Source organism: Charadrius vociferus, unplaced genomic scaffold, assembly GCF_000708025.1.
Source record: "Charadrius vociferus isolate BGI_N301 unplaced genomic scaffold, ASM70802v2 scaffold225, whole genome shotgun sequence".
In the NCBI taxonomy this organism is placed as follows: domain Eukaryota; kingdom Metazoa; phylum Chordata; class Aves; order Charadriiformes; family Charadriidae; genus Charadrius; species Charadrius vociferus.
Genome location: NW_009648638.1, coordinates 508809 through 534970, shown reverse-complemented (window position 1 = coordinate 534970; position 26162 = coordinate 508809). Strand labels below are relative to the sequence as shown.

At 45.5% G+C, this 26162-nt stretch overlaps 1 protein-coding gene across 2 annotated transcripts in view; it reads right to left on the bottom strand.

Annotated features, from left to right (window-relative positions):
- Positions 1 to 9414: 9414 nt before the first annotated feature.
- The window catches only part of RALGAPB (Ral GTPase activating protein, beta subunit (non-catalytic)), a 56229-nt gene continuing 39481 nt past the window's right edge, over positions 9415 to 26162 (bottom strand). For both annotated transcript variants that reach the window (XM_009886325.1, XM_009886326.1), the window contains exons 19-29: positions 26062 to 26161; positions 24309 to 24461; positions 23467 to 23676; positions 22365 to 22523; positions 19443 to 19608; positions 16196 to 16318; positions 15386 to 15522; positions 14495 to 14603; positions 12281 to 12359; positions 11583 to 11731; positions 9415 to 9864 (exon numbers count right to left, since the gene is read on the bottom strand). In XM_009886325.1, coding sequence (XP_009884627.1) covers positions 9671 to 9864; positions 11583 to 11731; positions 12281 to 12359; positions 14495 to 14603; positions 15386 to 15522; positions 16196 to 16318; positions 19443 to 19608; positions 22365 to 22523; positions 23467 to 23676; positions 24309 to 24461; positions 26062 to 26161 — 1579 coding nt within the window. In that variant the 3' untranslated portion in view covers positions 9415 to 9670. The remainder of the gene's footprint in view (positions 9865 to 11582; positions 11732 to 12280; positions 12360 to 14494; positions 14604 to 15385; positions 15523 to 16195; positions 16319 to 19442; positions 19609 to 22364; positions 22524 to 23466; positions 23677 to 24308; positions 24462 to 26061; position 26162) is intronic.

The following is a 26162-nucleotide window of genomic DNA, read 5'->3' as shown; positions in this document are numbered from 1 at the left end:
GCCACCTCCAGCAAGGGCAGACTCCAGGGCGGGGGTGTGTGTGTGTGTGTGTGTGTCTGGGAGTGCGAGTGTGCTTTGGGGAGCCACTTTCAGGCTGAGGGACCCTGAAGGATGTCCAAACCTCTGCCCAAGGTCACAGCACATGTAGGAGCTCACCATGCAGGGAGGTGACCATGCTCCGTGCATCTCCAGTGTCCCCAGCCGTCACCCTGCCCCACCACTCACCAAAGGTGACCCCACGTTCCCTGTCCCCCCGATCCTGGATGACCCTGGCTCCTGCCGCTGTGCAGGAGGGGGCTGGAGTGTGGCACCCAGTGAGACAAAATTAGCTCGTCAGCTCCTCCCTCCTTCCAAACACTGATGGCTTTTATAGCCAGCGTCGTCTGGCTGCAGGCTGGGGAGCTGGCTGCCATGAGAGCAGTCATGCTGGTGCATCTCAGCCCTGCGTCCTCTCTGTCAGCACCATCCCTGTGAGCACCAACCCTGTGAGCACCATCCTTGTGCAGTCATGGTCGATGGCAGCTCAGAGGTGGCAACGTGCTGTGGCAGTTTTATTGCCATCTGAGCTGCCACGAGGAGCCCGTGCAGGAGGAGGTGCGCAGCTGGACTGGCAGCACCTCCGCTGTGTCACTCCAGGGCTTTGGGAAGCCCTGGGTTTGTAACACAAAGGGCCAGGCTGGGCCATCAGCATGATGGTCTCCTCGCCACCCATGATCTCTGTCTGTCACCCTGGAAGGGAGACATCTCCTATGAGGACAGGCTGAGAGAGTTGGGGGTGTTCAGCCTGGAGAAGAGAAGGCTCCGGGGAGACCCTAGAGCCCCTTCCAGTATTGAAGGGCCCCTACAAGAAGGCTGGGGAAGGATGTTTTACAAGGGCGTGTAGTGATAGGATGAGGGGGAATGGTTTCAAACTGAAAGAGGGGAGATTTCAATTAGATATCAGGAAGAAATTTGTCTCTGTGAGGGTGGTGAGCCCCTGGCACAGGTTGCCCCGAGAAGCTGTGGCTGCCCCATCCCTGGAGGTGTTCAAGGCCAGGTTGGACGGGGCTTGGAGCAACCTGGGCTGGTGGGAAGTGTCCCTGCCCAGGGCATGGGGGTGGAACTAGATGATCTTTAAAGGTCCTTCCTGTCCAAAGCATTCTGTGATTCTATGATCCCTATGACCAGTCCTCAAATCTTCTTCATCCCTCTGGGTTGTTATAGGGCTGTGAAAAGCCTATAAAATTGTTTCTCCCACCCCAAATTCCCCACTGGTATAAATTACAGTTGTTCTTTATGAGCAAAATGCTGGGGGGAGCAAAATGCATCCCCTACCCCATCCTGCCTGTGCTGAGGAAGGGACCGTGGTGCCAAAGCCGGGGCTGGGGACAAAAACCCAGCAGATGCCCCACAGAGGTGCTGGGGAGCAACAGGTGTGTCTCAGCATCCTGTGCTGGATCCTGCCGACCATCTTGGCTTTTGGAGCAGGAAACCTCTGATGGAAGCGGGGGGACACAAGGCTCCTCGCTGCACCACTGCTGCTGCTCCGAAACGCCCATGGCCGCAGAGATGGTGTCCGGTTGGAAGGGTTTCTGCCCAGCACCATGCATGGCACCCACCCTGTGCACCCCCCACTGCTCCCAGACTCCCGTGAGGTGCCAGGAGCTGCTCCGGGTACTCCGGGATGGCCAGCCCGGAGCTTGGGATCATGGGGCACATCCTGGGCAAGGAGGGCCCCTGGGGAAGAGGAGTCTGGGGCCAGCACCCCTGCCTGCCCTCTCCCCCCATCCGGGAGCCCCCGACCTTCCGCAGGAGCACTCAGTGCTCCTGGCTCTCCTGCCATCTCCAACACCCTCCTGCATGCCGGCTGTTGCCGCCATTAAAATGAATCGACAAAATAAACCTAATTTGGACCATAACTATATTTTCTTAATCTGAAAGGAAGAGTCCTGCAGTCAATAAGCAGAGGAGTCCCCAAGGGCTCTTGCTGCCGAGGAAGAATCAAGCCATCGCTATGCTAACAAGTATATTAGCTAATGAAAACAGTATTTAAAATAATCACAATATTTCTTTATTTGCATGTAAAGATGACATAATAAAAGATAATTAGCAGCATGTGAAGCAGTTCTACTACTCAATTTTCTCAGTTTAGCTAATTAATTATCTTAGTAAAATGCATCATTATGGATAATTTTAGAAAATCTAGCAGCTGCAAGGTCATAGTGGGAACAATTTCAATTTGTAATTGGAAGAAACATGAAAGTGAGTCAGATAATCTTTTATTAGATAATAATAATAATGAATCACACAGGCACGTATATTAAGTACTTTAAGAGGCAGAAAATGCACTGAATCATTTAATAATGTCATCCAATGTGCTTCCATCACAGGCTGTGGCGGGATCATGGGGGCCCTCGTCCCTTGTCCCTGCCTGAAAGGACACGACACGTGACCCAGCGCCAGCTCGGGGAAGCCTCCGTCGGGATGCGGGGGTGGAGCGCGGCGGGGGGGCTGCTGTGGGCACCCCCCCCCCCCCCCATGCCTACAGAACTTCAGGGCCCGGGCAGAAGGGTGGCCACAGCCCCTGCTGCTGGGGCTCTGCCCTGCTGCAGGGAGCAGTTTCACCACCCTAAAGCAGCCTGTTCCCCTGGAGCTGGCAAAGGTGGTGGTGACGATGCACTACGGCTCCTCTCATCCCACCGGCACTGGCTCCGGGGGCAGCCCAGTGAGCCTTTCCCTCTGCCGCCAGTATTAATCGGCCCATGTCTGCCTTTCCCAGTAAAATCTTTGTAAGAGAAGCTGGCGTGAGCCCCAGAGCCGTGGTGCATCACCTCTTCCCACCGCCCCTTGTTGCGGTCAAAGGCAGAGCCAGCCCCGTGTGCCGTGCAGGTGATTTTGACAGAGCACATATAATAAAGCAGAAAATATCACTGCTCCCACAGGAAGCAGAAAGCAGGTTTAAACCCCATGTGCGCCCAGGTGAGCCTCCCCTGGGCCGCTGTCATGCCTCAGGTGCTGCCCGAAGCTTCTGCAGCAGCGCTGGGAGTGAGGAGTTTTCCCCACAGCAGCACACAAAGCCATGCCATCGCCCCAGCCCAAAACCAGGGCTGAGACCCCAGAGATGCTCCTGGTTGCCACGGCAACACGCTGCCCTCCTCCATGATGCTGTGATGGGGTCTGTTGTCGCGGCGATGACCCAACCCACAGCCCTGCGATGTTCCAGTGGCCCCCACAGCCCTGGGATGACCTGCCACTGTGGCCTGTGGACACCTCAGTGTCACCGGCACAGCCCAGGGACACATCAGCAGCGTTGATGTGGCCCAGGGACACGCCAGTGGCACCAACATGGTCCAGGGATTCTCTCGCAGTACCATCACAGCCCAAGGACACCCCAGCAGTGTCTGCCTGGCCTGGGGACACCCCGTCGGTACCCACAGCCAAGGGACACCCACAGCACCTGCTCTGCCTGGGGGACACCCCATCAGCACCCACCACCTAAGCTGGTGCGATGGAGGATGCCCACAGCCACGGCTCAGCCCAGCTCCACCTTCAGCCTCTTACCTCCCCTCCTAACTGACACATGTTCACTGCCAGCAGCCAAATATTTTTTTCTCAGCTTAAAGCAGTAACTAAATTACATTTCACCCTGGAAAATTATTTGTAATGCAATTTGGCACCATTTGTGGTCAGAATTAGCCTTGCTGCTGCGAGAAAATTGGGTGTATTGGGCATCAGTGTGCAGTGTTTCTCCTGCTTCCTCCAGCAAGTTTGTAGGAATTGAGCTGATGAAGAGGATGGTGGAGGGCACTGGGGACAAGATGTCCCTTCTGCATTGCCCATGGCAAAGCACCCGGGCTCCTCAGCTGGGCAGAACACGGGGTGCTGCCAGCTGCTGCGTGTCCCACGGAGCAACTCCCCTCAGTTAACAGCAAATTAGAAATTAATTCTAATTTCTGACCATGGCAGAGGGTGAGACTGACTCTCCCTGGGCTGCTCCGCACCATGGCCACTCCTGCCTCTATCCCTGGATTTGTTACTCCTGTGTTTACAGCAACAGCCTGTGTGGTGCCTCCAAAATGATGCCCTGGAGCATGACAGCAGTTCTGTGACTCTACTGCTTTGGCATCAAACACCATCGCTACATGGTAGGAGTATTAATAAAAGAACGGCCACCCAAAGAGCTGCTTGGTGCCGGGCTCTCCTGCCCGAGGAAGCCGGGTGGCAGAGGAGCCACTTGAGTTGCCTTTGAGCTCCTGGGCTCAAAGTGGGATTTGGGCCACTGGGTGACCTGCCACCAGACTACCTACGCTTCAGCACAGCCCAGTGCAAGCTCATCTTCAGGGACAAAGAGCTTCTCCACTTTGGGCTGAAAACCTGTGTTAGAACCACAGCAAAGGAAAGGGTTTTTGAGGAGGAGCAGACATCGGATGAAGAGCAGCTCCCTGCATGGCAGAAGCATGGCCAGAAACTGTGCTCTGCAAAATGAAAACTGGGGAAAAGCCACTGGGAAAGTGATGGGAAGAACCCTGTAATGAGCGAGAAGCCCACAGCAGCAGGCGAGACACGTGGCAAGGACAGCCGAGGTTTCCCATCCACCCAGGAGAGGGATGGGCCACTCTGCCCAGTGCCTTTTGCCTCCTTTGTAAGGAAGGAGAAAGCACCAGGCCTCCAAACCCAGCACCAGAAAGCCCACTCTACTTCTGGCCCTTTGCTTTGGGACTGCAGAGAAAAGATATTTAACTATGTATCACTCATTTCTGTCATTTTTCAGAGATCAGTGTGGGACCTGCCCTAACCTTCCCTGGAAGCAACATGGTGAGGAGCTTGGGCCGGCGGCCTCTGCTGAAGTTATGGAAGATGGAACTGCAGGAACACCAACATTCACGTTGGCCTGTTTGAGGTTTCTGGAATGGTCAGTTCAGTGTTTTTGTTCCAGCCCTCAGGTAAGTCGACCTGTGAACAGCTGACAGCAGGCTGATGTCCCAAAGGCAGCATCTCACGTTAAGAGCTGCTGGGAAGGTGGAGCGCTAAGGACAGTGCAGGGGAACGACTGGGTAACCCCCCCAGTGCCTCCGCAGTAAAGCACTGAGACACACAGACGGTCCGGACAGACCAAACACTGCAGCCCCAACCCAGGGAACCCACAGCGAGAGTTTGTCACCTCCCTGGCGAGCTTCGAGATGGTCGGGGGGGTGGTTTGGCTGACTGGTGTGAGGCTGGAGGGGCACTGCCAGACCCCACCTCTGCTGGGGGGTCCTGAAGCTCGCCTCACTCCCCGCAGCTCACTGGGTGCATCGCTTTTTGGGAGACGGGACCCTCCTGCCCAGCAATGCCCCACTCCAAACCACTGAGAAGTCAGATTATCCTCCATCAGCACAGCACTAAGAGCCGCCTCTAACACAGGACGCTGCACTGCATTTAGCTGCCGGGCTCCACATCAGCGGCTGCTCTGCGCCGCCGGGGCACCCACGCCTGAGCCACGGAGAACATTTGCATTGCGGGAGCATCGGGTTTCCCTCTAAAAGCTGTGTTTCCATGTTTCGTTCCCCACACTGTCAAGATGCAACATGATTTCCTTAAATATAAGCCGGCGCACCGTTACCATAGCTGCTGCGTAGCAGAGGGTGCGCAATTTTACTACATCCCTTTGCTATTTCCCCGGGAAGCATCTCTACTGGCTGATAATTTCAACCAAAGGCATTGAAAAAATATTAAAAATGAACAACTTCAAAGTTACTAGATAAGAATCTTTAAAATTTATTGGACTAATTGTGTTACATTCAATATTTGATGTGTTTCTCCTGGACAAAGAATTGGCATAAATACAAACAAGCCTTTGTGTGCCTTCCCTAAACAAATAAGAGATAAAGTACTAGAGACAAGGGAACATAGTTCACATCTTCATATTTACATTTTGCCTTTACTTTACAACTTAGCGCCAGGAATATTTACAGAAAAATACAATAAGAACAAAAAGATCATGTCTTGGCAACATACAGAAATTCATACAAATTGTATATGATTTGAAGCACATGGTACCTGGCATTCTCATTCCTAATTGCTCCTGCTAAAATCCATGTGGAAAAGGTTTGCCTTCAAAGACATCACTCAATTACACAATCATTAAAATCACATCAAATTTGTCTGTTAAATTGAAATTTAGTTCTCTTGTCTTTCTGGGCGTGCAGAACCTCTCAGGGAAGGGACGCGGTCACTTATGGGGAACCCAGCGCGTACGGCCAGCCCAGCAGCGAGGGGCTGCTCCGCCGCAGCCACGCGCACCCATTGCTATCCACACAGACACCTTCACTTCCACAGGCACCATCCTTCCCATCTCCTGTTTGCTGTGAGGTTGTAGTGCCTTTTTTAAAAGTCCCTTTACAAAAAATGCTTTTCTTTAAAAGACAGTCTTTATTAAGGTACTGAAATTTCTGTAGTTTCACCACTGTGTTTAACAAGGTGACAACGGTCCCCCCTTTTCCTGCACCGTTAAAAGGATGCCATCATCTAAAGCAGAATTATGAACCCAAACAGAAAGGCCTTGCAAAAAGAGAAAGTCTCAGTTTAGTTATTACGCCACATTTGCAACTCAGCTTTTGCAGCGCTGTTACCTGTGGCGCCTAAGCTAATGGCACACTGTGCGCGAAGCAAGTGGTCAACACTTGTCACCTCCAAGGAATGGGAATGCAAACCTGAGCCACGCACGTTGTCAAGCTGAGAATTCAATACAGTAGTTTGTGATGGAAAAAAAAGAGTCTGGATTCTTGACTAACATGTTCTTGCAGTCACAACTGAAGTAAATCTCATTTGCTGTACCCATTTTGGGGAAACAAGCTCAAGGCTGTCCCCTGAACTATCTGAAGCCACTGGAGTTTGGCCACTGACTTCAACAGGACAAGGATTTCATTCCCAAAATGAAATGTGTTTTATATTTTATTATGAAGTTGGAGACCTCTCGGGGCACAGGTCTGCCAGCGGCACTGGCTGCTGCGACCAGCATCCAAACCCAGCAGGACAGCAATGTGTTTCTGTAATGGCAACGTTTTTATACTGAACAATGACTTTCTTGAAGATTCACCTTTTCAGATAGCAAAACCCAACACTTATGGCCAGGTCACACCACCAGTGTGTAACGTTAACCAGCTGGTTTTACAAATCAAATTAAGCGCATTATAAACGCCCACTCCCCAGGGGCGGGACCAGCAGCACCAATGTGCACAAAAGTTATCTTCTTTCAAGACTTCTGAAAAGTTGTATCGCTTTCACAGTTGTTGCTGCTCAAGTGGGTGCCATACCGGTGATTTAGGTGAACATGGAAATAGACCCAAGACTATCCTTCAGCCAAGCACATGCCTTCTGAAAAAGTACATTTTCCAGCAGTCCATTTGGCTATCTTGGACTTTGTGGAAAATAGCCAGGGTCCCCCCAAATGCCCCCATTACTGACTGTACCCGCATGCCTGAAAGCAGTGTCTTTTGCAGCTCATTGCTACATAAACCAATCACTTTGCCTGTAACACACACTTAGCTATGATTGGTGGGCTTTGTTGTTACATTACTGAAGATGTGCAGACATTCGATTGCTCAGTATGTTTATTTGTTACACATGCACTGGTCATGCCTTTTAAATTGGTGGACTAAAGTGTGTTTGGTCATTAATTAGATCCAATAGGTACATACAAAACGTGGGTAAATTTAGTGTTCGTGCATTAAACTGGTACTGGCAAGAGTTTGGCAGAGGGATGAAGCGTCCGAGTTTCCCTTCCCAGCTTTGCCCACACTCTCAAATGCTGCCTTGCAGCTCCTCCTGCCATTTGCAACCTGGGCATCATGCAAGCATGGGCCAGCCAGCACGCTTACTTCTACAGTAGTTTTCTTTGTTTTTCCACTTGTGATTTGTCTGGATTGTAATTCAGAGCTCCTGAGTTGCGAGACTGCTGTGCTTGTCCCCTGCTGCAAGCATGTCACCTAAAACCCCTTTGGTTGACATCCTGAAAATTCTTTCACGTGTATTTTAGGGGCCTGTGTTTCCATTAACTCTTTGTGAAAAACCACATGAAGAGACGGGAGCAGGGTCTGTCCTTGGCCAGTAAGTCGTAATGAAACAATTAAGACTGTTTCAGGTCAGAACTGTTGCAAAAAGTAACTCTGAAATATCAAAAAGCGAGGGACTGGCAGGTGTTACTGCAACGCATGCTACCCAGCTAATCATACCACTGTTGGAATAACGTGAGGGGCTCCCCAAATTCCTGCTCCCACTCATACTCTCCCGTTACCTGCTCATGGAAGGAGAGGGACCCACGCTGCTGCCAGCGATCACACAGTGCACCCACCCGGCAGTGCCGCCAGTGAGTCATTGCTGCAACACAAGTTAAGACCGCGCGGGGAGAACGGGCTCCCGAAGCCACCACTGCCCACTTGCCGCTTTTGTATTCCCAATATTAAATTTGTAGTTGTAAACATCTTCTCCCAACACATCCTGCAAGGCCTGAACACGTGAAATCCACAGCCTGAAAATGAAAACTTCTGACCTAGGTGAAAGGGAACCACTGCTGTCAAGCAGGAGAAAGCACAGTAGAGTCAAAATAATTTTAAGTTATAATGCCAAAGGGGCTCTCATAGAATGGCAAGTTAACAGGGAAAAAGAATTCTTGAATTTTCTTTTTGAGTTGTTTTAGTCTGTTTAACAGGAGCTTATGAAAAGTGTTGTAGAAGCTGCAAAAACTGCTTATGCTATAAATATCAGGCAGGAGGCAGCCCCAGAATCTCAGATTTCAATCCAATGGCAGGAAAGTAAGTGATGTTTACGCTTTTTATGGAAACAGTGAGTAGGTGATACAGACACTTCAAAATAAATTAAGTAGTTGCACAAAAAAAAAAATTAAAAAAATACCAAGCTACTAAAATTAAATATGACATTTTGCAACAGACCTGAAAGTCATAACCTTGTTTTTATATAATCAAGAGCTCTTATCTAGTAACAACTTATATTGGAAAGTCAGGTAGTTTCAGGTGGTGTGCTGTCAGCACGACAGAAAGCCCGTACACGGATGGACTCACTCCCCACCGCGAGGGAACTGTAGAATATGGCATCGTGGCTATGAACATCATGACTCGATGTTTCCAAGCCATATTCCTCTTCTTGCTTTTGGTACACAAACTGGTTACAAGCAGTGAAGGATCTTCTGTTGAGCTCTGAGAGGGGGCTGAAAGCGTCTTTTTAAGTTCTTGCAGGGATAGTTAATGATCCTAAACAGACTCTCCTCAAAGGAGAGCTCCTGCTCCCTTCTCCTGTAACACAGGGGTGTAGCGAGATGTCTGAAGGCAGGTTTGTTTGTATTTTTTCTCCCCATCCTTATAGGCAGAGATGGCTTTGTTTTGATTGTTTTCTTCTCACAGCATGAGACACAGTTCCTAATTAGTCTGGAATAGATGATTGGGTGAAGAGATTATGTTGCAAGCATCCAGGAAGACTGGAATTAAGTAACCTTTTGAGGGTAGGTGAATTAAGTCACTAACCCAACTGCGATGTTTTGGATTCATTTCTCATTCCTCCCCACATGGTATCTGCTGACTTGTGCTAGAATACGATTTCCTGAATTCCGGAGGGCTGAGGAAATTTGTTGTTGTTTAACTGTTTTCATTACTGTAGCCACCAAGCTCTGATCTAGTTGTCCTGGAAGGATAATGACCTAGGGGTTGCAGTTCTTGAGCCCAGCCTCCTGGAAAAGCGAGGTATAAAATTCCGGCTCCAGCTGCCTGTTCCGGTATTTATTGACAATGTCTGCTATTTTCTGTTTTCGGCGGACATGTGGGGGGTTGTATGAATCACTTTCCAGCCTCTTTCTCCGACAAATATTTATGACCGTCTGCCTCACCAAAAAACCTGAAAAAGAAGCAACATTTGAATCAAGTTGAAACAAATTCTAGTCTGCAGTCCTGTGCGGACTTCGCAGCTAACGACAATTTTGGGTTCTGTCCCATCTAGAAACCCAGGGGAGATGCTCAGCACCACCAAGCAAGAACTTTTCTCAGTGAGCAGTTGGTAACAGATAACCACGGTCCCCAGGTAAGGATGTTTTACTGTGAAAAATGAGTAAGGAACTAAGTCAGCGGTACCCTAAACTGGCTGGAGGAGGAGGAAGATTTCTCTGCTTTGCCAGAGCCACGCAGCTGCCCACAACAGCACACTCAGGACCAAGAAGAGAAAGAATCCAGGCTAGCTAATACAAGAATCACAGTGCTACAGCCCCTGACCATGCCGCATGAGGATAGGCAGAGCTCAGGTGGCCCCTGAGGTTGCCCAGGCTAATGCCCAGGCTAATGCCAGGGCAGCCTTCACCATGAAAAGAGTACCCGTTTGTACTTTTTTTCCAATAGGAATGGCAGAGCCTTCTGCTTGGAACAGGGGATGAGGAAAGACTTGATGGGTTGCAGCTGGAAACAGGCTGCTCTTCCCCTTGCTGCTTTGCCATTGTTGCTACCTCTCTGTAACTCACAATGCTGTGTATGGCAGGGAGGAGAAGGCTGGGAACCAGAGCTGCCAGTGGACTTTACCCTGTTTCATTCTGAAATTAAATTCATATGCCTCTAATGAAGTAAGTGTCTGTTAACCCCTTTGCTGTTTCACAAGCACTTTCTTACAGGCAGAAACAGTGACTTCCTTAAAGGACTTGATTCCTGACTGTACACAAGCCACATCTGCTGAACTTAGAGAGGAGACAAATGTCATTATATTAATAGTCCTGATGCAGCAGAAAAGACAGCCCAACTGTAGGAAAACACACCTGATTCTTTTTCAGTACAAGCCATTGTTATCAGGTGAATTCACAAGCCCAGTCTGGCTTCAACTTCCCCATCACCAAATTACGCATGCAAAAACCAGAACCTGAAAGTCACCCCCAACAGAACTCTACAATGTTGTTTTTATGTTTCTGTACAAATATCCTAATGTTCATTTATTCATTTTGTTCTGTTTTGTGAATTGCTCTCACTGGAGTGAGATTTCCAGTTACTGAAGCTATAGAAGCACAGATACCACAGGTCCACTAATCCACCCAGGAACACAGGAAAAGGCAGACAGCACACACAGACCCCCGTTAACACATGCCCACACAGTATGTTAAGTATTTTTGTTGAACATATTAGAAAAATCCTCAATTGCTATGACTTTTAATTGTTATCTGGCTTCTAAAACAGAAGGAACAAACACAGCATGCCAGTACAGTCCAAAAATTCAACAGTACCCTCTGGCAGTCAGCTAGCACCAGCACCTTGGCTCTCAACGTTAAACATTAGGGTCACATTTCTCATCTCTTATTTAGATAACAGGGATTTACCTTTTCCCTCCACCATTACTAGTTCCAACCCTTCACTTCTCTCCTCCCACAGCTGCAGTGGAGCCCTTCGCTGCTCTCAGCTCAGTGCTGACAACTTGCTCCCTCTGCTGTTCCTGCTACCACTGTTGCTGTAAAAGGCATGTTTTTACTTCATTCTACCGTGCCCAATACTTTTTCCAAGTAAAGAGTCCTGACCCTGTATTTTACAGATATGTTATTATTATTTTTAAAAACTAGAAACAATCAAAACATGAGTTTAGCTTACCAAGAGCTCTCCTACTGACTATCATTCCATCCACCAATGGGATAACCATATTGAATTTCCCAGTTGCTCCTTGTAGTTTTATTCTGAATAAGCCAGTGTTTAAAGGATGGATAAAGATGACAGGAACTTCCTTCTCAGGAACAGTAGATCTTAAGGGAAAAACCACAACTGTTAACGCAGTTTTATAGCACTGCTTCAATTAATCCATAGATGAAAACTGACCACTTTAAGCATTAAAAGAATGTTAAAAAAATGTCTTGTGGCTAAACCAGCGGGACTCCTGTGTGCATCCTCTGGACTTTAGAAGAGTTATATTAACTGTACCATTTCTATGATCTTCTGTCACCACAGAATTTGAGTCCTGCTGACAGGGCTTTAAGCAGCATTAACCGCCTCACAAGGGAGTAAATCAGGAGGGAGGCTAATCACAGACTCAAGATAAAAATTACACATTTTCTGTTCCTTAATTTATGTTTAAACTGCAGCGATATGAAAAGCTCTTTCATTTTTTCAACAACAAAAAAAAAAACCACTGAGGAAACTCATCTGTCTTTTCTAACATGACTGCCTAGAGTTTTCAGGGTTGCCTGCGAAAACTGAAGAACGCAAATAATCTCAGTCATGACTTCTTGTGAAGTGCAGCCTAAACTGTTTTCCACAAGAATCAAGACAAAAAATGAAAATAAGAGCAGCCTTACCTTAGGGAAGTGCTACTATTGGCTGTAGTTTCCACACCAGTGCTAGTCTCAGACACCAGATCAGGGAGGGGGAAGTTTTCTGTAAGAAGAAGATGCACTGAATGAAGTTTATCTACCCCATAGTTTTGGGGTTTTGTTTTGTTTTTGTACAAAGAAAGATCATGTATCATCAGTCAAAAACATGCAGTCCTCAAGCATTTATACCATGGATTTTCTTGCACTGCTAGTGATGCCAAGTCTTGGTTTGTTTTTAAGCTTAAGCGTTCATGGAGCGTATAGACATACCTCAGCCACCCTGCGCTCAATAGGTTAGTTAACACATGTCCCAGACTCTCGATTAAGCTTTCAAATTATTATTCAACAGCATCTTCACCTATCTGCAAGTAATCAGCCTCAAGAACAGTGCCGGGAATTTCAAACGATACCACCACTCACGTCTACAGTTCCCTTGAGCCCTGCTCCAACAAACATGGTATTGTTCCTCAAATCCACGCTCCGCAGATCCTCACCATAACCTACAACTCTGCTGCCATGCACTTGGCAACAAGGGACTGGATAATGAAGCTGCAGGAGGAGGAAGTAAGAACTCGATCCCTGGAAGGAATCTCTTCCAGCAGAAAGTGTAAGGCCTGAAAACACGTTTTGCCATCTAGCTGGGATGCTAAGAGTACAGAAAAGCTGGAGCTAGCAGAGGGAGAGCATGGAAGGCCATGGAAGTACTTTGAGATGGAGCAAGAGGGAGGGCAGGCAGTTGGCACAGGGGCAATAGTCTAGACTATGAAGTGACAGCTTTACCACTGTCCAGATTCAAAGATGTAGCAGAATCATAAGGCAAAAGTCAAAAACATAATGAGCGTAAGGCAAAGCCTCTGGGCTAGGAGCCACTTTCAGGAGCACACACCCCCCCCCTCCCAGTCCAACTGCCACACTTACTGAGGCTCACAAACTCATTTCTTCAGCTTCAAGCCCAGAGCTTTGGGAGATTCCTACGGCTGCTGAAAGAAGCAGCCAAGCAGAAACATGCCTGTGTAGCACAGTTGCTGCGTCTGCAGTGAGCTGGCTTTAGCTGCCACCCAAGAAAGAAGTGGGTCAGGGACACCAGTTTGGGAACCAAAGCAGCTGGGTGATTCGTGGAGCTAGAGGAACACCCTCTGGGCCAATGTCTGGATCAGGAAATGATGTTACAGAACTTCACGTCCGCCTCCTGATTGCAGTAAAGCTCTGAGGGATGTGCTGTGGACAAGGTGGTTTTCTTGAGACTTTACACCTACACTTTATGGGAAGCTTCCTCTTGATGGCTCCCATTCTCATGGTTGCTTTCCTCTGGGAGGAGCTAGGGGCTAAATTGAGGTCCACCCTTACTGCCAGACTAGGAACCAGGATTAGAAATCAAAGACAGAATAAAGTATTGGTTACTGGCCAGCGTTAGAGACTCTGCTGGGCTAGGCCAGTACAGAGAAGCTCTGACACAGCACTAAAGCCAGGTCATGGCTTAGAACCAGCACACGAGAAGCTCTTGGGGACAAAGAACTCCTCAATCCTAGTACTCAGTCAATCACCCACGGCATAGCTGTAACAGGATGGGCAAAGCTGGGTCTCTCCCAGGTGAGCCGGTCAGAGAGAAAACGTCAAACTAAGAAACATTAAGTTGCATGAAGAACAGGACCCTGCCTGAAGAAAGGTGCAGAAAGGAAGCTGAACTAAACAGCATGAAATGGGCACCCTGAGCACAGAATAAATGAGCCCTCCCGCAAGACAGAACACAACAAAAGGTTTCAAAGGTACCATGAAACCAAGAAGGATGATGACCTCTTCAGCACACAAAGCAGCAGCTGTCAGAAGTAATTTTTTTTAGAGGAAGAACAACAGATCCACTCTGAGGAGACAGCAGCTGAGAGGAACTCAAAAAAAGGGGTGCACACTTACTTTGTGTGTTAAGCTTAAGAAGGTGCAAGACGGCATTTCACAGGTACTGTCACAGCTAAAATAACCTCCAGGCTTACATGTCACTGACTCACATACACCCCATGGACCACCACTCAAATATCAAACAACTGGTTTGGAATCTTAAAAGCATTGGTTACAGACATTAATAAGGATTTAGCATTTTATAGAGGAATGCAACAGAGTTTTTCCTCTGGTTCCTGCCCTGCTGTTACTTCAGTGAACAAAAAAAAAAAAAAAAAAAAACCACACCAAAACACTTCTACGCACCTATATCATCATAACGTTCTACCCAGACCACATACACTTTGGTTTCAGGTCCCATCGGTGGAATGGTCCGGCCCTGAGGCCCTCGCTTGGATCTGGAAGTAGGACTGAGCTGTTTTGAACACAAGGGAAGAATAGCATTTGCAAACAACACGAGTTCAGTCATGCATCCAACAGTTGCTCCTTAGTCTTTTAGGTCTCAGACAGGTACAACCTCTGCCAAATATTGAGATGGGGCAGCTGCGGTGGAACTACTCACTGAGAAATAGTAATCTGGGTCTTCACAATACTTATATTCAACATAAACTATAATATTCAATCTTAAAAAAACTGGTTCAAGTTTTTCTTAATATTCTCAAAGATCTTAATCAGTACCTAAATATACATTTGGAAGTGAATTCTATACAAGAAATAAGGACTTGTAAATCCTTTGCTAGCTGTTAGAGCAGTTCACGCTTTTCTGCTTTGCTACCATACAAAAGCAACTTCACATCTGATACTTCAGACACAACTGACACATACCATTTTAAACTGGGTATGTATGAAAAGTGTTCATGTCTATCCATCCTAAATTTCCAAGCATGGATTCGAGTCTGAATTACTTTGTAAATACTGCAAATACTTTTTTCTGCATGCATTTCAAAATTTCAGTATGCAGAGTATTACTACTTAGTATGTTTAAGTTTTATATTTAATGTAATCTTGCAATCTCTTACTGCAGAGGCAAATTCTGGCAGGAACAAAGCAGATAGTAAAGATTAATGGCTAGGAACAAGTAGCTCCAAATGCTGTGAAACCAAATCATATACCATTAAAAAACACTGCAGCATTGCCAGTGTGCTTCTTGGGTGGTGGGAAGAATAATGCCATTTTTCAATGCAAGTTTTGCCTTACCCGCTGGGAGGGATTGAGATTGTCTGTATGACTGGGGAAGAGCTCAAGTGTCAGAGACTGCTGCTTCAATATTCCTGGCAGCAGATCCATGTTGGAGTCGCTTTCTTGGTCAGAGACATTGCTTTCCAGTGAATCAGCTGTAAGCCAGAAGAAGAAATGTGGGTTTTGTCTTTTCTTCTGCCAAAAATCCTAAGCTGTCATCATATGTAAGGTTTTGAAACTAAAAAAGGTTGTAAGGTTTCTGAAACTAAACATGCATAGGTTTGCAGTCAAGTCAATATAGCATTCAAAAGCAGGAAGAGGATTCAGCAGTGGACAACTGCCAGTTATTCCAGAAACAGACTGCAATTAAAGCACACCCTATGGATTTGGAAGTGTCCCATCCATATCCTATGGAATACAGTCTCCTCCTTCCTACAGCTATCAGTTCCTCACAGCCCTTTTATTCCTGGGAACTTTTCTTTTGCACACTGGTTTTAGTGGGGGGGGGAAGAAAAAAAAAAAAGCAAGCATCACCAGTTGATGGTGAACCATATGTCGAACCTAAGGCACCCAGGGAAACAGCCATACTGCTGTGCAAACCTTGACATACGTTGAGGTTTACACTGAGAAAGAGGGGCACAGAACAGATACCACCTTAGGAAGGGGTCGAAGCATTAAGATGTTGTCATTTAAACATCAGTAGCTTTCTGACAAGGATCTTGTTAGACACACTACCATTTAGCTTATTTAGGTTCTGCTTCTGAAAAATCTCTCCAACAAAAAGTGTTGTTTTGGTTTTTGTAAACAGCATGTACAAAGCGATCTTACTTAGGGACTCCACTGGGGATGGGACAACAAAAGCTATTTCTGTCAGGGCATCCGCGTAATACAGCACCTTCTTCTGCCCATTGAAGATACTTGCCCCAACATCTTCTGAAATAATTAGCTCATCTGAAATGGACATAAAAGGAAAGTTTAGTCAAAAGGAAGCTCGAACTCTTTACACACTGCCTCAGGAGAAGACCTTCAAACACAATGAGAAGAAATCACACAAATCTCATCTTAAAACAAGAAGAATTCACAGTCAAATCTCATGGCCAACAACCATTCTCAGATAAACTTTTTCATTGTCTTGAAGGAAATGGTGTTTTGGTCTGGGAAAGGATTTACTTTGAACATATTTCCATTGTACTGCATACCCTATTTCCCTCGGATTGAGTAGTCTAGTAGGCACGTCAGCCACAAGAATTCATCTTAGTAGCTATTTTTAACTATTCCCTCTCACAGACATCATTCAGTTAGTCATTAAATTTCCAAAGGATTCTAACATTTATCACTTTGGTGAGATACTATTCTAGAATTCAAGCCACTTTTTACAGACTCTCCTCTATGTCTTTTCTTCTGCCAAGGAGAGTTAGAAAAAGGCTCTCTTAATCAAACCCAAGGCAAGAAAGCTCCTTGTTCTCAGCTCCCATTTATTCCTCCATCACAGCTGCCCAGTACATCAGGCCCTCACACTAGAGAGAAAACCATTCTGGTGGAGCCATGCTCTAAGTAAATTACAACACACACCTCCTTTCCCTTCCCCATACCGCCTTCAGAAAGACTATAAAGGACTTTAAGCTGAATTATTTCTCTGATCCAGTTTACAGCAGGGTTCCTGGGATAGCTGCCTCAGCAAAACCAATGGAGCTGTGAAATTCAGCACGCTGCCAGGGAGGTGGCCAGAGGCACGCAGGAGCCTCTGAGCGATGCTTCAACAAGAGGGCAACGTTCCTGCACCTCCAGTCCACAGCTCTCAGGGAGGAGCACCATAACCCAAACCCAACTGGTTACGAACTTTGCTTTTGGGCGTGTGCAGGGAAACAAAACCATAGCATGTGCCTATGAATTTATTTTAATCACATCGCACTGGAAGCTATCCTAGAACCACAGAATCATGTAGGTTGGAAAAGACCTTTAAGATCACAGAGTCCAGTCACAGAGTTAATCTAACACTACCGAGTCCACCACTAAACCATCTCCCTCAGCACTGGATCTATCTGTCTTTTGAACACCTCCAGGGATGGTGGCTCAACCCCTTCCCTAGACAGCCTATTCCAATGCTTGACAACCCTTCCAGTGAAGCAATTTTTCCTAATATCCAATCTAAACCTCCCCTGGCAGAACTTGAGGCCATTTCCTCTTGTCCTATCACTTGTTACTTGGGAAAAGAGAACACCACCCACCTCTCTGCAACCTCCTTTCAGACAGTTGTAGAGAGCGAGAAGGTCTCCCCTCAGCCTCCTTTTCTCCAGGCTAAACACCCCCAGTTCCCTCAGAAGACATGTGCTCCAGACCCCTTACCAGCTTCATTGCCCTTCTCTGGACATGCTTCAACACCTCAATGTTCTTCTTGTGGTGAGGGGCCCAAAACTGAACACAGTACTCGAGGTGTGGCCTCAGCAGTGCTGAGTACAGGGGAGTGATCGCTGCCCTCGTGCATCACTATGGCTGATACAGACCAGGATGCTAGACTCCTGAACGGGCTTTTAATCAGAGCCATTCACAAATAGAAAATACATTTAACAAAATAAATAGTTTTTGTCACAGCAAAGACTGAAGAAGCAAACAAAGTACGCAATCTTCACAAGTTGATCCAAGTCTACCTTAAATCTACCATTTCAGCTCTTTAGACACTGCTTGCTAAAGGTACCACTCTACTCATGGATTTTTCCAACAGCAGAACCAGGTTAGAAGTAGCCCTCCCTCCCATCCCTGAATGTTTTTTCTGTTCCTTCCTCCCCCTATTTGTTGAATTAATCCAACTATTAGGTGGTCTGTGACCCAATCCAAATGGTTGAAAAAAATCAAGTTAAAAAGCCCACATCAAAACAGGTTGCCTCACTAATTCAGGGCACTGCCTTCCGCACAGCCGGACTGACAAAGCCAACCGCAAAGGGAAGGGAGCAGGCTCTGCCTCCGAGTAAAGCATAGTCTGACCCTGTCCACAAAGGAAAATTAAACCAAGACCTGGCCATTTTGTAACCTCTCCTGACTTATTCAGAGAAAGCCATGCCTCTGTTCTCTCAACCTCTCCCCAGCATTTCAAGGTTTCCATCATTTGTAGTTCTATTCTACAAATGAACAGAGAAGCCTTCAGTTGGCCGCAGTTACAGGTGAAGAGCATTCCCAAGTCACAGTGAAGGGAAAGCAGAGCAAGAGCGATGCTTAAGCAACTGCAGCAGTAATGGTGTCGCACCTGATGCAAATGCCAGGTCAAAGGCATTGAACAAGCTGGACCAGCCTGTTCAATGCCTTCGTGTGGTCCACAGCAGAAGGCTGAGGCTCTGAAGATCACCAAGACAAGGTCTGGCCCTTGGAGCAGTGACCATGAACCACACTGAAACCAACCCAGACACTATCAGAATCCCATGTAACCCAATTAAGTTGTTCAAGGCAGAGACTAACCTGACCTCCAGTTCGCCACCCCGTGATAGCGATTCACTACCCTGAGGATCATTTTGGTTGACAGAATGGGGAGAGGCTGGTATATGACAAGCCCAGAGGAGGAGTTGCTCAAGTGGAAAAAAGCAGAGTAAATTAAGCAGGACAGAAGAGCTGTGTGTGGGCTCCAGCCACCGTGACCTACAAACAGCAGCTTGTTTTCATTACTTCCTACCAAGCACAATTACAAGGCTAACTTATTAGTGGACATCTCACTTTAATCAACTTACAGAAGACTAAAAATCACTCAGTATTTCAAGTCTATTCGCCAATATGCAGCGCAATCTGTATCCAGTTTCACCCAAACATTGGTTTTGGATAATATAGTAAAGACTCATTAAGTCTGCTAAAAATACATCACAGAGGTATTTCTTGCTGAGGCTACTTCCTCCCAACAACATACAGACATTAGTTTTGCTCACTTTGGCTTGAAGCTTAATCTAATATTTACACATTCCTTTCTAGCAAACACCAGCATTTACCCAAAGAAATATGCAAGTGCTCAGATAGGTATCCAGGAGAAAGAATTTTAACATAATTGTCTCCTAAAGCAGCCTGATTTAACATTACACCATTTGCTATGTCTTACCTTGTTCAGGTCCCTCGTCATCACTGCAGCTATTGATTGACCAGCTTGTTGAGACATGGCCAGTCCAACCAGGGTGCTTCCCCACATCAACGGACCAGCCAAGAGACAGCAAGAACTCCAGGAAATGTGGCTGAACAATTCTGGAAGACTCCATGTTCTTCAGGATCTGAAACAACCAGCAGCACCGTGGTAGGTACAGCAGACCTATTCCTCCCCATTGTTTTAATTAAAATTGTGGGTCACCAACATCGTTCAGCAAGCCTGTAACCCCAGACTTTCTACATGGACACTACTCCCTGCTGCCCAGTATCCTCCCATCCTGCTTGGCAATGGCCTATTCGATCAACTTGTCTTTCTGCCATCATTGCCAAAGCCTGTAAAATAGTTAATAAAACTGCTAGAAATGGCAATTTTGAGATTTACCGACTCATCAGGGATAAACCCCAGAACTGTTCAGCACAGAATCTACATTAGCATCAAATTTAACATGAGAATTTTCTGGACAATTTTCACTACTGAATTCAGATGAGATTTTAGGAGAAAGGCATTTTATCAACAACTCACCTGTACATGACATACAACGATTTAGAAGGCAGGCCTCACCACACATTAAATTATGAAACAGATTTTGCAAAACAATTTTCAGCTTTTATGCTCTTTAAAAAAGGAGGATTAAAGTTTAAAGTGAACAGTACAGTGTGACATTTGATTAAAGACCTGGGATGTTTCCACATCCACAGGCAGTTTTTATCCCATTGCAACCAACTGAAAGTTGAGGCCTTCACCAAACAGCACACAGGGAGACACGGATGATTTGTGATTTGGTCTGCCAGAGCCCTTGGGATTTGTGGAACAGACAAACACTGTGCAATGTGTCCGTCCATCCTTTCTGGGCCACATGAGAATTTGTTTTGTGGCAGAAGCATCTTTGATTTTGCTTTGTGCAGGGGCAGCACAAAGGAAGGGACAACGCTGGAGAAAGCTTCCAGACAGGAGGCTCCTTGTATCCACACCGCCCTGGCACCCAATCCTAATGCCTCGTACAATATTCAGCAGTGACTAAACACGCTACATTGAAATATTACTATTATTCTCACTACCAAGCACACGGAAGTCATAGCTATGCTTCAGACTGAATTGAGATAAGTACAGTTTAGAAGCCAATTTCAGAAAATAGGCAAGCTCAGGCTTTATACATCTATATGGTTTTATGTCTGAGCCCATTCAAAAAAGTATTTACAGTAAAGTAAGGACAAGGGGGTATCTTCAAAGGACACTTAATGATGTGAAGTACAATAATGTAAAAAGCATGTGGGCAGTTTCATTACCCTGTAGAAATAAATGCCATGCAACTCTTCTCAACTGTAAAAGCCTACCACCCCAGGAAGATATTCGGGCCTAATGCAATAACCAGCAGGCTAGATGCCACTGTTACGGGCTGTGCAGCATCAGACAAGACAGAGCTGACGCCCCTCCTTGTGAAAGGACAGTGGGTCACCCCTCGGAACAGAATGAGGTCCCGAGCTGAAGTGCCATGAACTCACGCGCACAGAGATGGCTGAGTAGGACCAGGCAGCCAGCCCTGCTCCAAGCAAAAACTGTGTCACAACTTGGCTCTGATCTCCTCCTTGATTGTTAATATTGAAAAAGAAACAGGGCAGAAGTAAGTCACAGGTCTTTTCAAAGATGGGAGCAGTATCTCACTCAGCTCAGGCTCATAGAGGTGGGTATGTTATTAACTGGACTGCCAATGCAACTTTGCACAACCTGAAAGGCTTAGGAATCACAGCAAGATGTCTGGGAATTGTGAAACAGGAGTGTCTAAATATGTCCAGAATCTCCCCAAATACAAGATTTTCTTAAACCTACATGGCAAAACCCATACTATTTGGGTTTCCGAAGGCTGGCAAGTTCTGCAGGACTAAGTAATCTCATCTGTCTAAATCTGTAAGAGCACATAAGCATCAGATGGAAAAAAAAAAGCATTCTGCTAGCTCAGCAGGAGCCCATTTCAGCTGGAAGGCAAATCTTGCATATCTTGTTTCATAGCTGACTTTGGAGATGGAAGGACTGTATACTGGCTACTCCGAACCTCAACTTGAAAACTCACAGTATCCTGGTTTCAAGGATTAGTGTATTCCATGCAGTAGTAGAAGGTGCTACAGTATTTTGTCAACTGTGCATCCACAGTAACACAAGGCAATGGCACAATAATTTATTACGGAAGCTACGCTTCCATTCTTTACTATGAGAATTATGAATGGAACAAGGAGAAGGTACCATAGAAACAACCGTTCCTAATGAGCCCATAAGCCATCTTAGTGAGTTTCTAGGTCACAGTCTAAAGAAGTCATGATTTAGATTTGCACAAATTAACCTGATTAACCTAACTGCATTTGAATGTAAATAGTATAATGTAAAGACTTACAAAGCAATAATAATTTCTTACTTGCAGAAATTTTTTCATTCCTTTAACATGTGTTTAACATTAGAATCGAATCAAACTACCTGGACAATGCACATTGCTGGAACAACCCAAAACCTTCCCAGCAAGCTGAGCCAAGAAATATGAAATGCATTTCTAATATGAATCTTTGAACTCTACAAATAAGGACAGAACAGATAACAAAAATACTATTAATGATTTAATAGATATTAAATATATATATATATATATATGTGTGTATATATATATATATAAAAAAGTGGTTACAACAACCCTGAACATGGGTAAGGTACTTCAACCTACAGATGAAAAGAGTATGCAGGGACTTGTTATAGTTCACACTGTAAATAAACACAGAGCCCAGAACCCCTGAGTCTGATACTCCACTCTAGTCATTCGCAGTGATGCTTTATTCACTTGAGAACTACCAGGAACAAGACAATATAGGCTAGTTGGCACTCTACACTTTCACTTACCTCCTGGCTTGTTTTCTGGCCTGCCTTCATGTAGAAAATGAAAACAGTATCAAAAGGACGACATGGGAGTAAATCCAAGTAGCCAAGGTCATCAAAAAACCCAGGAAGAGCAGAGTCAAGTGCAATCAGGTGAGGAGGTAGACGACTGTTAGCAGGTTCCTGTCCAATAGAGAGTTCAACAGCTTAAAAAAACCCCATCTTTCCTAACTGAAGAGGTCTTTATGGCTTCAATAATAATCCATTAAAATATAAAAAGACAATTTCCCTTTTCTCCTCACATACAATCATACAAATTTCTACGCAATATAATCATGTTACTGTAAATGAGTAACAGCAAGCCTAACAGTTTGACAATTTGTTGCATTCTACTCTCGTCAATAAATGAAAACAGTATTCTGCCAGCAATACAGACATAACATTTTGGTCAAAAAGAGTGCTAGCTACCACAACAAAGGCAGCAGACACTTTCAAAATACCACAACTATAGACACTGTATTTTCATATTTATTAACTTACAAACCAATAATATGTAAAATACTAAGCACTTTTAGACATAATTCTTGCAAAAGCTCCATTGTCTACTTTTGTTGATGGTTTTCTGGAAGAAAACGCAACAAATAAAAGGGACTCCAAATTAAGAATATGGATCATCTCTATAAGCTGTTGTTATTTTAACTTTAAAAAGAGAGCTCTACAACCTATAGGTACTTCCAAGTCTTTATATATTAAGCCACTTCAGCACAATCGTCTCTGCAGCAGAACTTTTAAGGCAATCATATTTCAGAAACTCTTAAAGTACCACCCCCAAAACCTAATTCACGTTGAGGGCATGAGTCCAAGTACTAACACATGACTGTGATAGCTTATGCACCCACTGCAAAAATAAAGATACAGCCACCGATTCACAGCGCGGTCAACTTGAGAGCAGGGTTGTGAAAGGCTGTGCCTCAATCCCGGAGGACTGGATTCCATTATTTAATTCTAACAGTAGTTAGAACTACAAAGAAGATTTTCCACTAACAAAACTTAGTTTTCTTCTTTTACCAAGCTGGCCATACAGGTACTGAGGGCATGTGTACAACACTAAGAAGTATCAGGTCACCTTCAATGCCTCTAGTGAGAGAAATCCGAAGTGAGAGAGGAACAGGCGTGCTGTCTGGAACTCCTGTGCCGGTGGTGGGGGCTTACACTCTGTGATCGGATCGGGAAAGCTCTTCTTCTGCCACTCCTCTTCACTTTTCTGATCTATGGAAGTCTCAAAAATTATCTGCTGGGCCATGCCATTCCTCAGCTTCTCGTGTCGCTCTTCGAGCTGAAAAACATTGCGCAAAATGCTGATTCCACCAAGATCTACTATGAAAACACCTCCATCATTTAGGAAAGCTGTCAGGCACAGGTACAGCAGCAGCTGCAACTCCACCCCCAGGATGTTTACTAAAGCACTATCAACAACAGCTTGAATGTTACACAGTGAACATCTAAACACCCTGTTTGTATGGGAGAGCTCCTGCAGATTTATGCATCCAGTATCAGCTACAGCTTCTCCCTTTTAAGTGAGCAGAAACTAAACCACATTTGGCACTGGGAAACTTTAAAATATTTTTGAGACAGGCACCCCCCTCCCACAGAAGGTTTCGAAAGAGCCCCTTCCATTTCCCCAGAAGCAACAAAATGCAAGTCACTGCTTCCTAGCAATACCAGGGTATTAGAAGTTGTAATAAAACATGTTGAGCCGTGCCTCCCAAAAACCACATCCGAGGCATTGTTATCTTCCTGGATAAGTGCACAGGATTTCATTAGTTTGCAGAGGTTATTATTGCATTAATATGAAATTAATCAAGCTAAAGACTATTTATACTATTTACAGTAAGACATTAGTGTATGATTCATGAACAGACAAAAAACCCAAGAACAAATTTTAGTCAGAGACTAAGAGTTACTCACTTCCTCATTCACAATTTCATGTAAATCAGGAATGCTCAAGTCAGCTTTCACGAATGGGATCTTGTCCACTTCTTCAGGAAAAGGGCGGTGCTTCACACTGTATTTCAATCCAACATCATTTTTAGGAGCTGGTCGAGGTTCTGGTACAAAAGTCTGACAAAAAAGGGGGATAGTTTATACATTCAAGGCATCGTACCACTAGGCAATACTTCATTATAACAGATGGAAAACGTTGCCTCCCCCTCACCACCACAAGTACACTAATCCATTAGTGAGAGGTATTGTTAAGAAAAATTCAGTAAGTACTTTAAACTAATAGAATTGTATTAAAAATGTGACTGTAAATTTTAAGAGACACAGTTCTGCCCATTTTGGTGGCTGTGCTCCTGGAACCTATGAATCCTGCTTACCATCTGACCTCTACGCAGTTGCAAATCCCAATAAAAATGGCAAGCTTCCATGGCAACATCTTATTTTCAGCCCATTCTAACTGTATTGAGCAAAAGCTACCAATGATTTGAGAAGCCTGCATTTTAACCCTTCTGACTAACGTGATCACAAGTCAAGCTGAGAAGTCCTGGAAGAGAAGAGCAGCAATGCTGTGGGTCAGGAGTGAGCTGCGCTGCCAGAATATCAAAAGGGCTTGCATACTGTATCATAGTGCAATTTTGACATTATTACTACATTACATTCCAAACAGTTATGTAATTCAAAACTTGAAGTTAACAATGAAAGAAACAAAAGATCTAGGTGCAGGTTTGCAGGTGCATAAGGTCCAAGCGAGGAAGACCTTTAAGTACCTCTCGAGTGCTGCTTCAGCAATTTATTTACTACCAATTATGCTTCAAAGGGGCAAAACCGTTAACATTAAAGTTATAGAATGCCTTTAGGTTGGAAAAGCTCCCTTAAAGGAGGGCAGCAGTCAGGACATGACTTCTCCTTTGGTGTGGGAGGGAGCACGCTCAGACTGATGCTGCTGAGTGACACGGCTCGGCTTCAGCGCCAGCCCAGCTCCCAAGGTACCATGCGGAGGGCCTTCCCGAAGGCTGCTTTGCAGAGACCAGATCCATCTAAACATGAACACGACAGCTGAGACTGACAGGCCCTCATTTCAGCTACATTATTATTCCCTTGATTTTACTGAGGGGCATGTGAAGGGTTCGAAGATTTGGAGAAGTTCAGACAGAGTAACAGGAGGACATGCTCCACTAGACAGCTGCAATAAGAGATTTTACTGTAAAATGAGATTGGGGTGTTTCTCCCCCACTAGAGCCGTTCCAGAGTTCATCTAGGTAATTTTTTTTCACAGCAGTTCACAGCAGGTTTACAGCCATCTTTGCAACATTTTGTTTTGTAGCCTGAATAGCTGCTCTCTCTGCAGCATCTCCTTCTACACCTCCAGACATCGCTCCATCTGCTGCAAGGGCTTTGCCTGACATCCACCACTCATGCCTACACACTAAATACACTGTCCGTCACCCCATCACCTCAGAAGATACTTTCAGAAAAAAAAAACGAGAGTGCCCACTCCCCTTAAACAAGTCTAGAAGGCAACATCACTTTCACAGCCTGTATTTAATATTAATCACAAGTTGTAAAGAGTCACCAGAGATGTGTCACATTACCTACAGCTAAAGGCCCCGTGGCTCAGCCTTAACGTATAATCACCAGCTCTGTGGGGCTGTCTCACATTAGTGGAATTTCTGCTGAACATCTCTAAGTTAAAGATTTCTTTACGGGCTTTGATAGAGACCTTTTGATTTGCTTTAGCTCCTCTTGGCAAAAGACAGAGTTGCTGGGCCCATGCAAATCTTCCAGATGTCCCACGGATCAAAACCGTGACAGAGGGGAAAG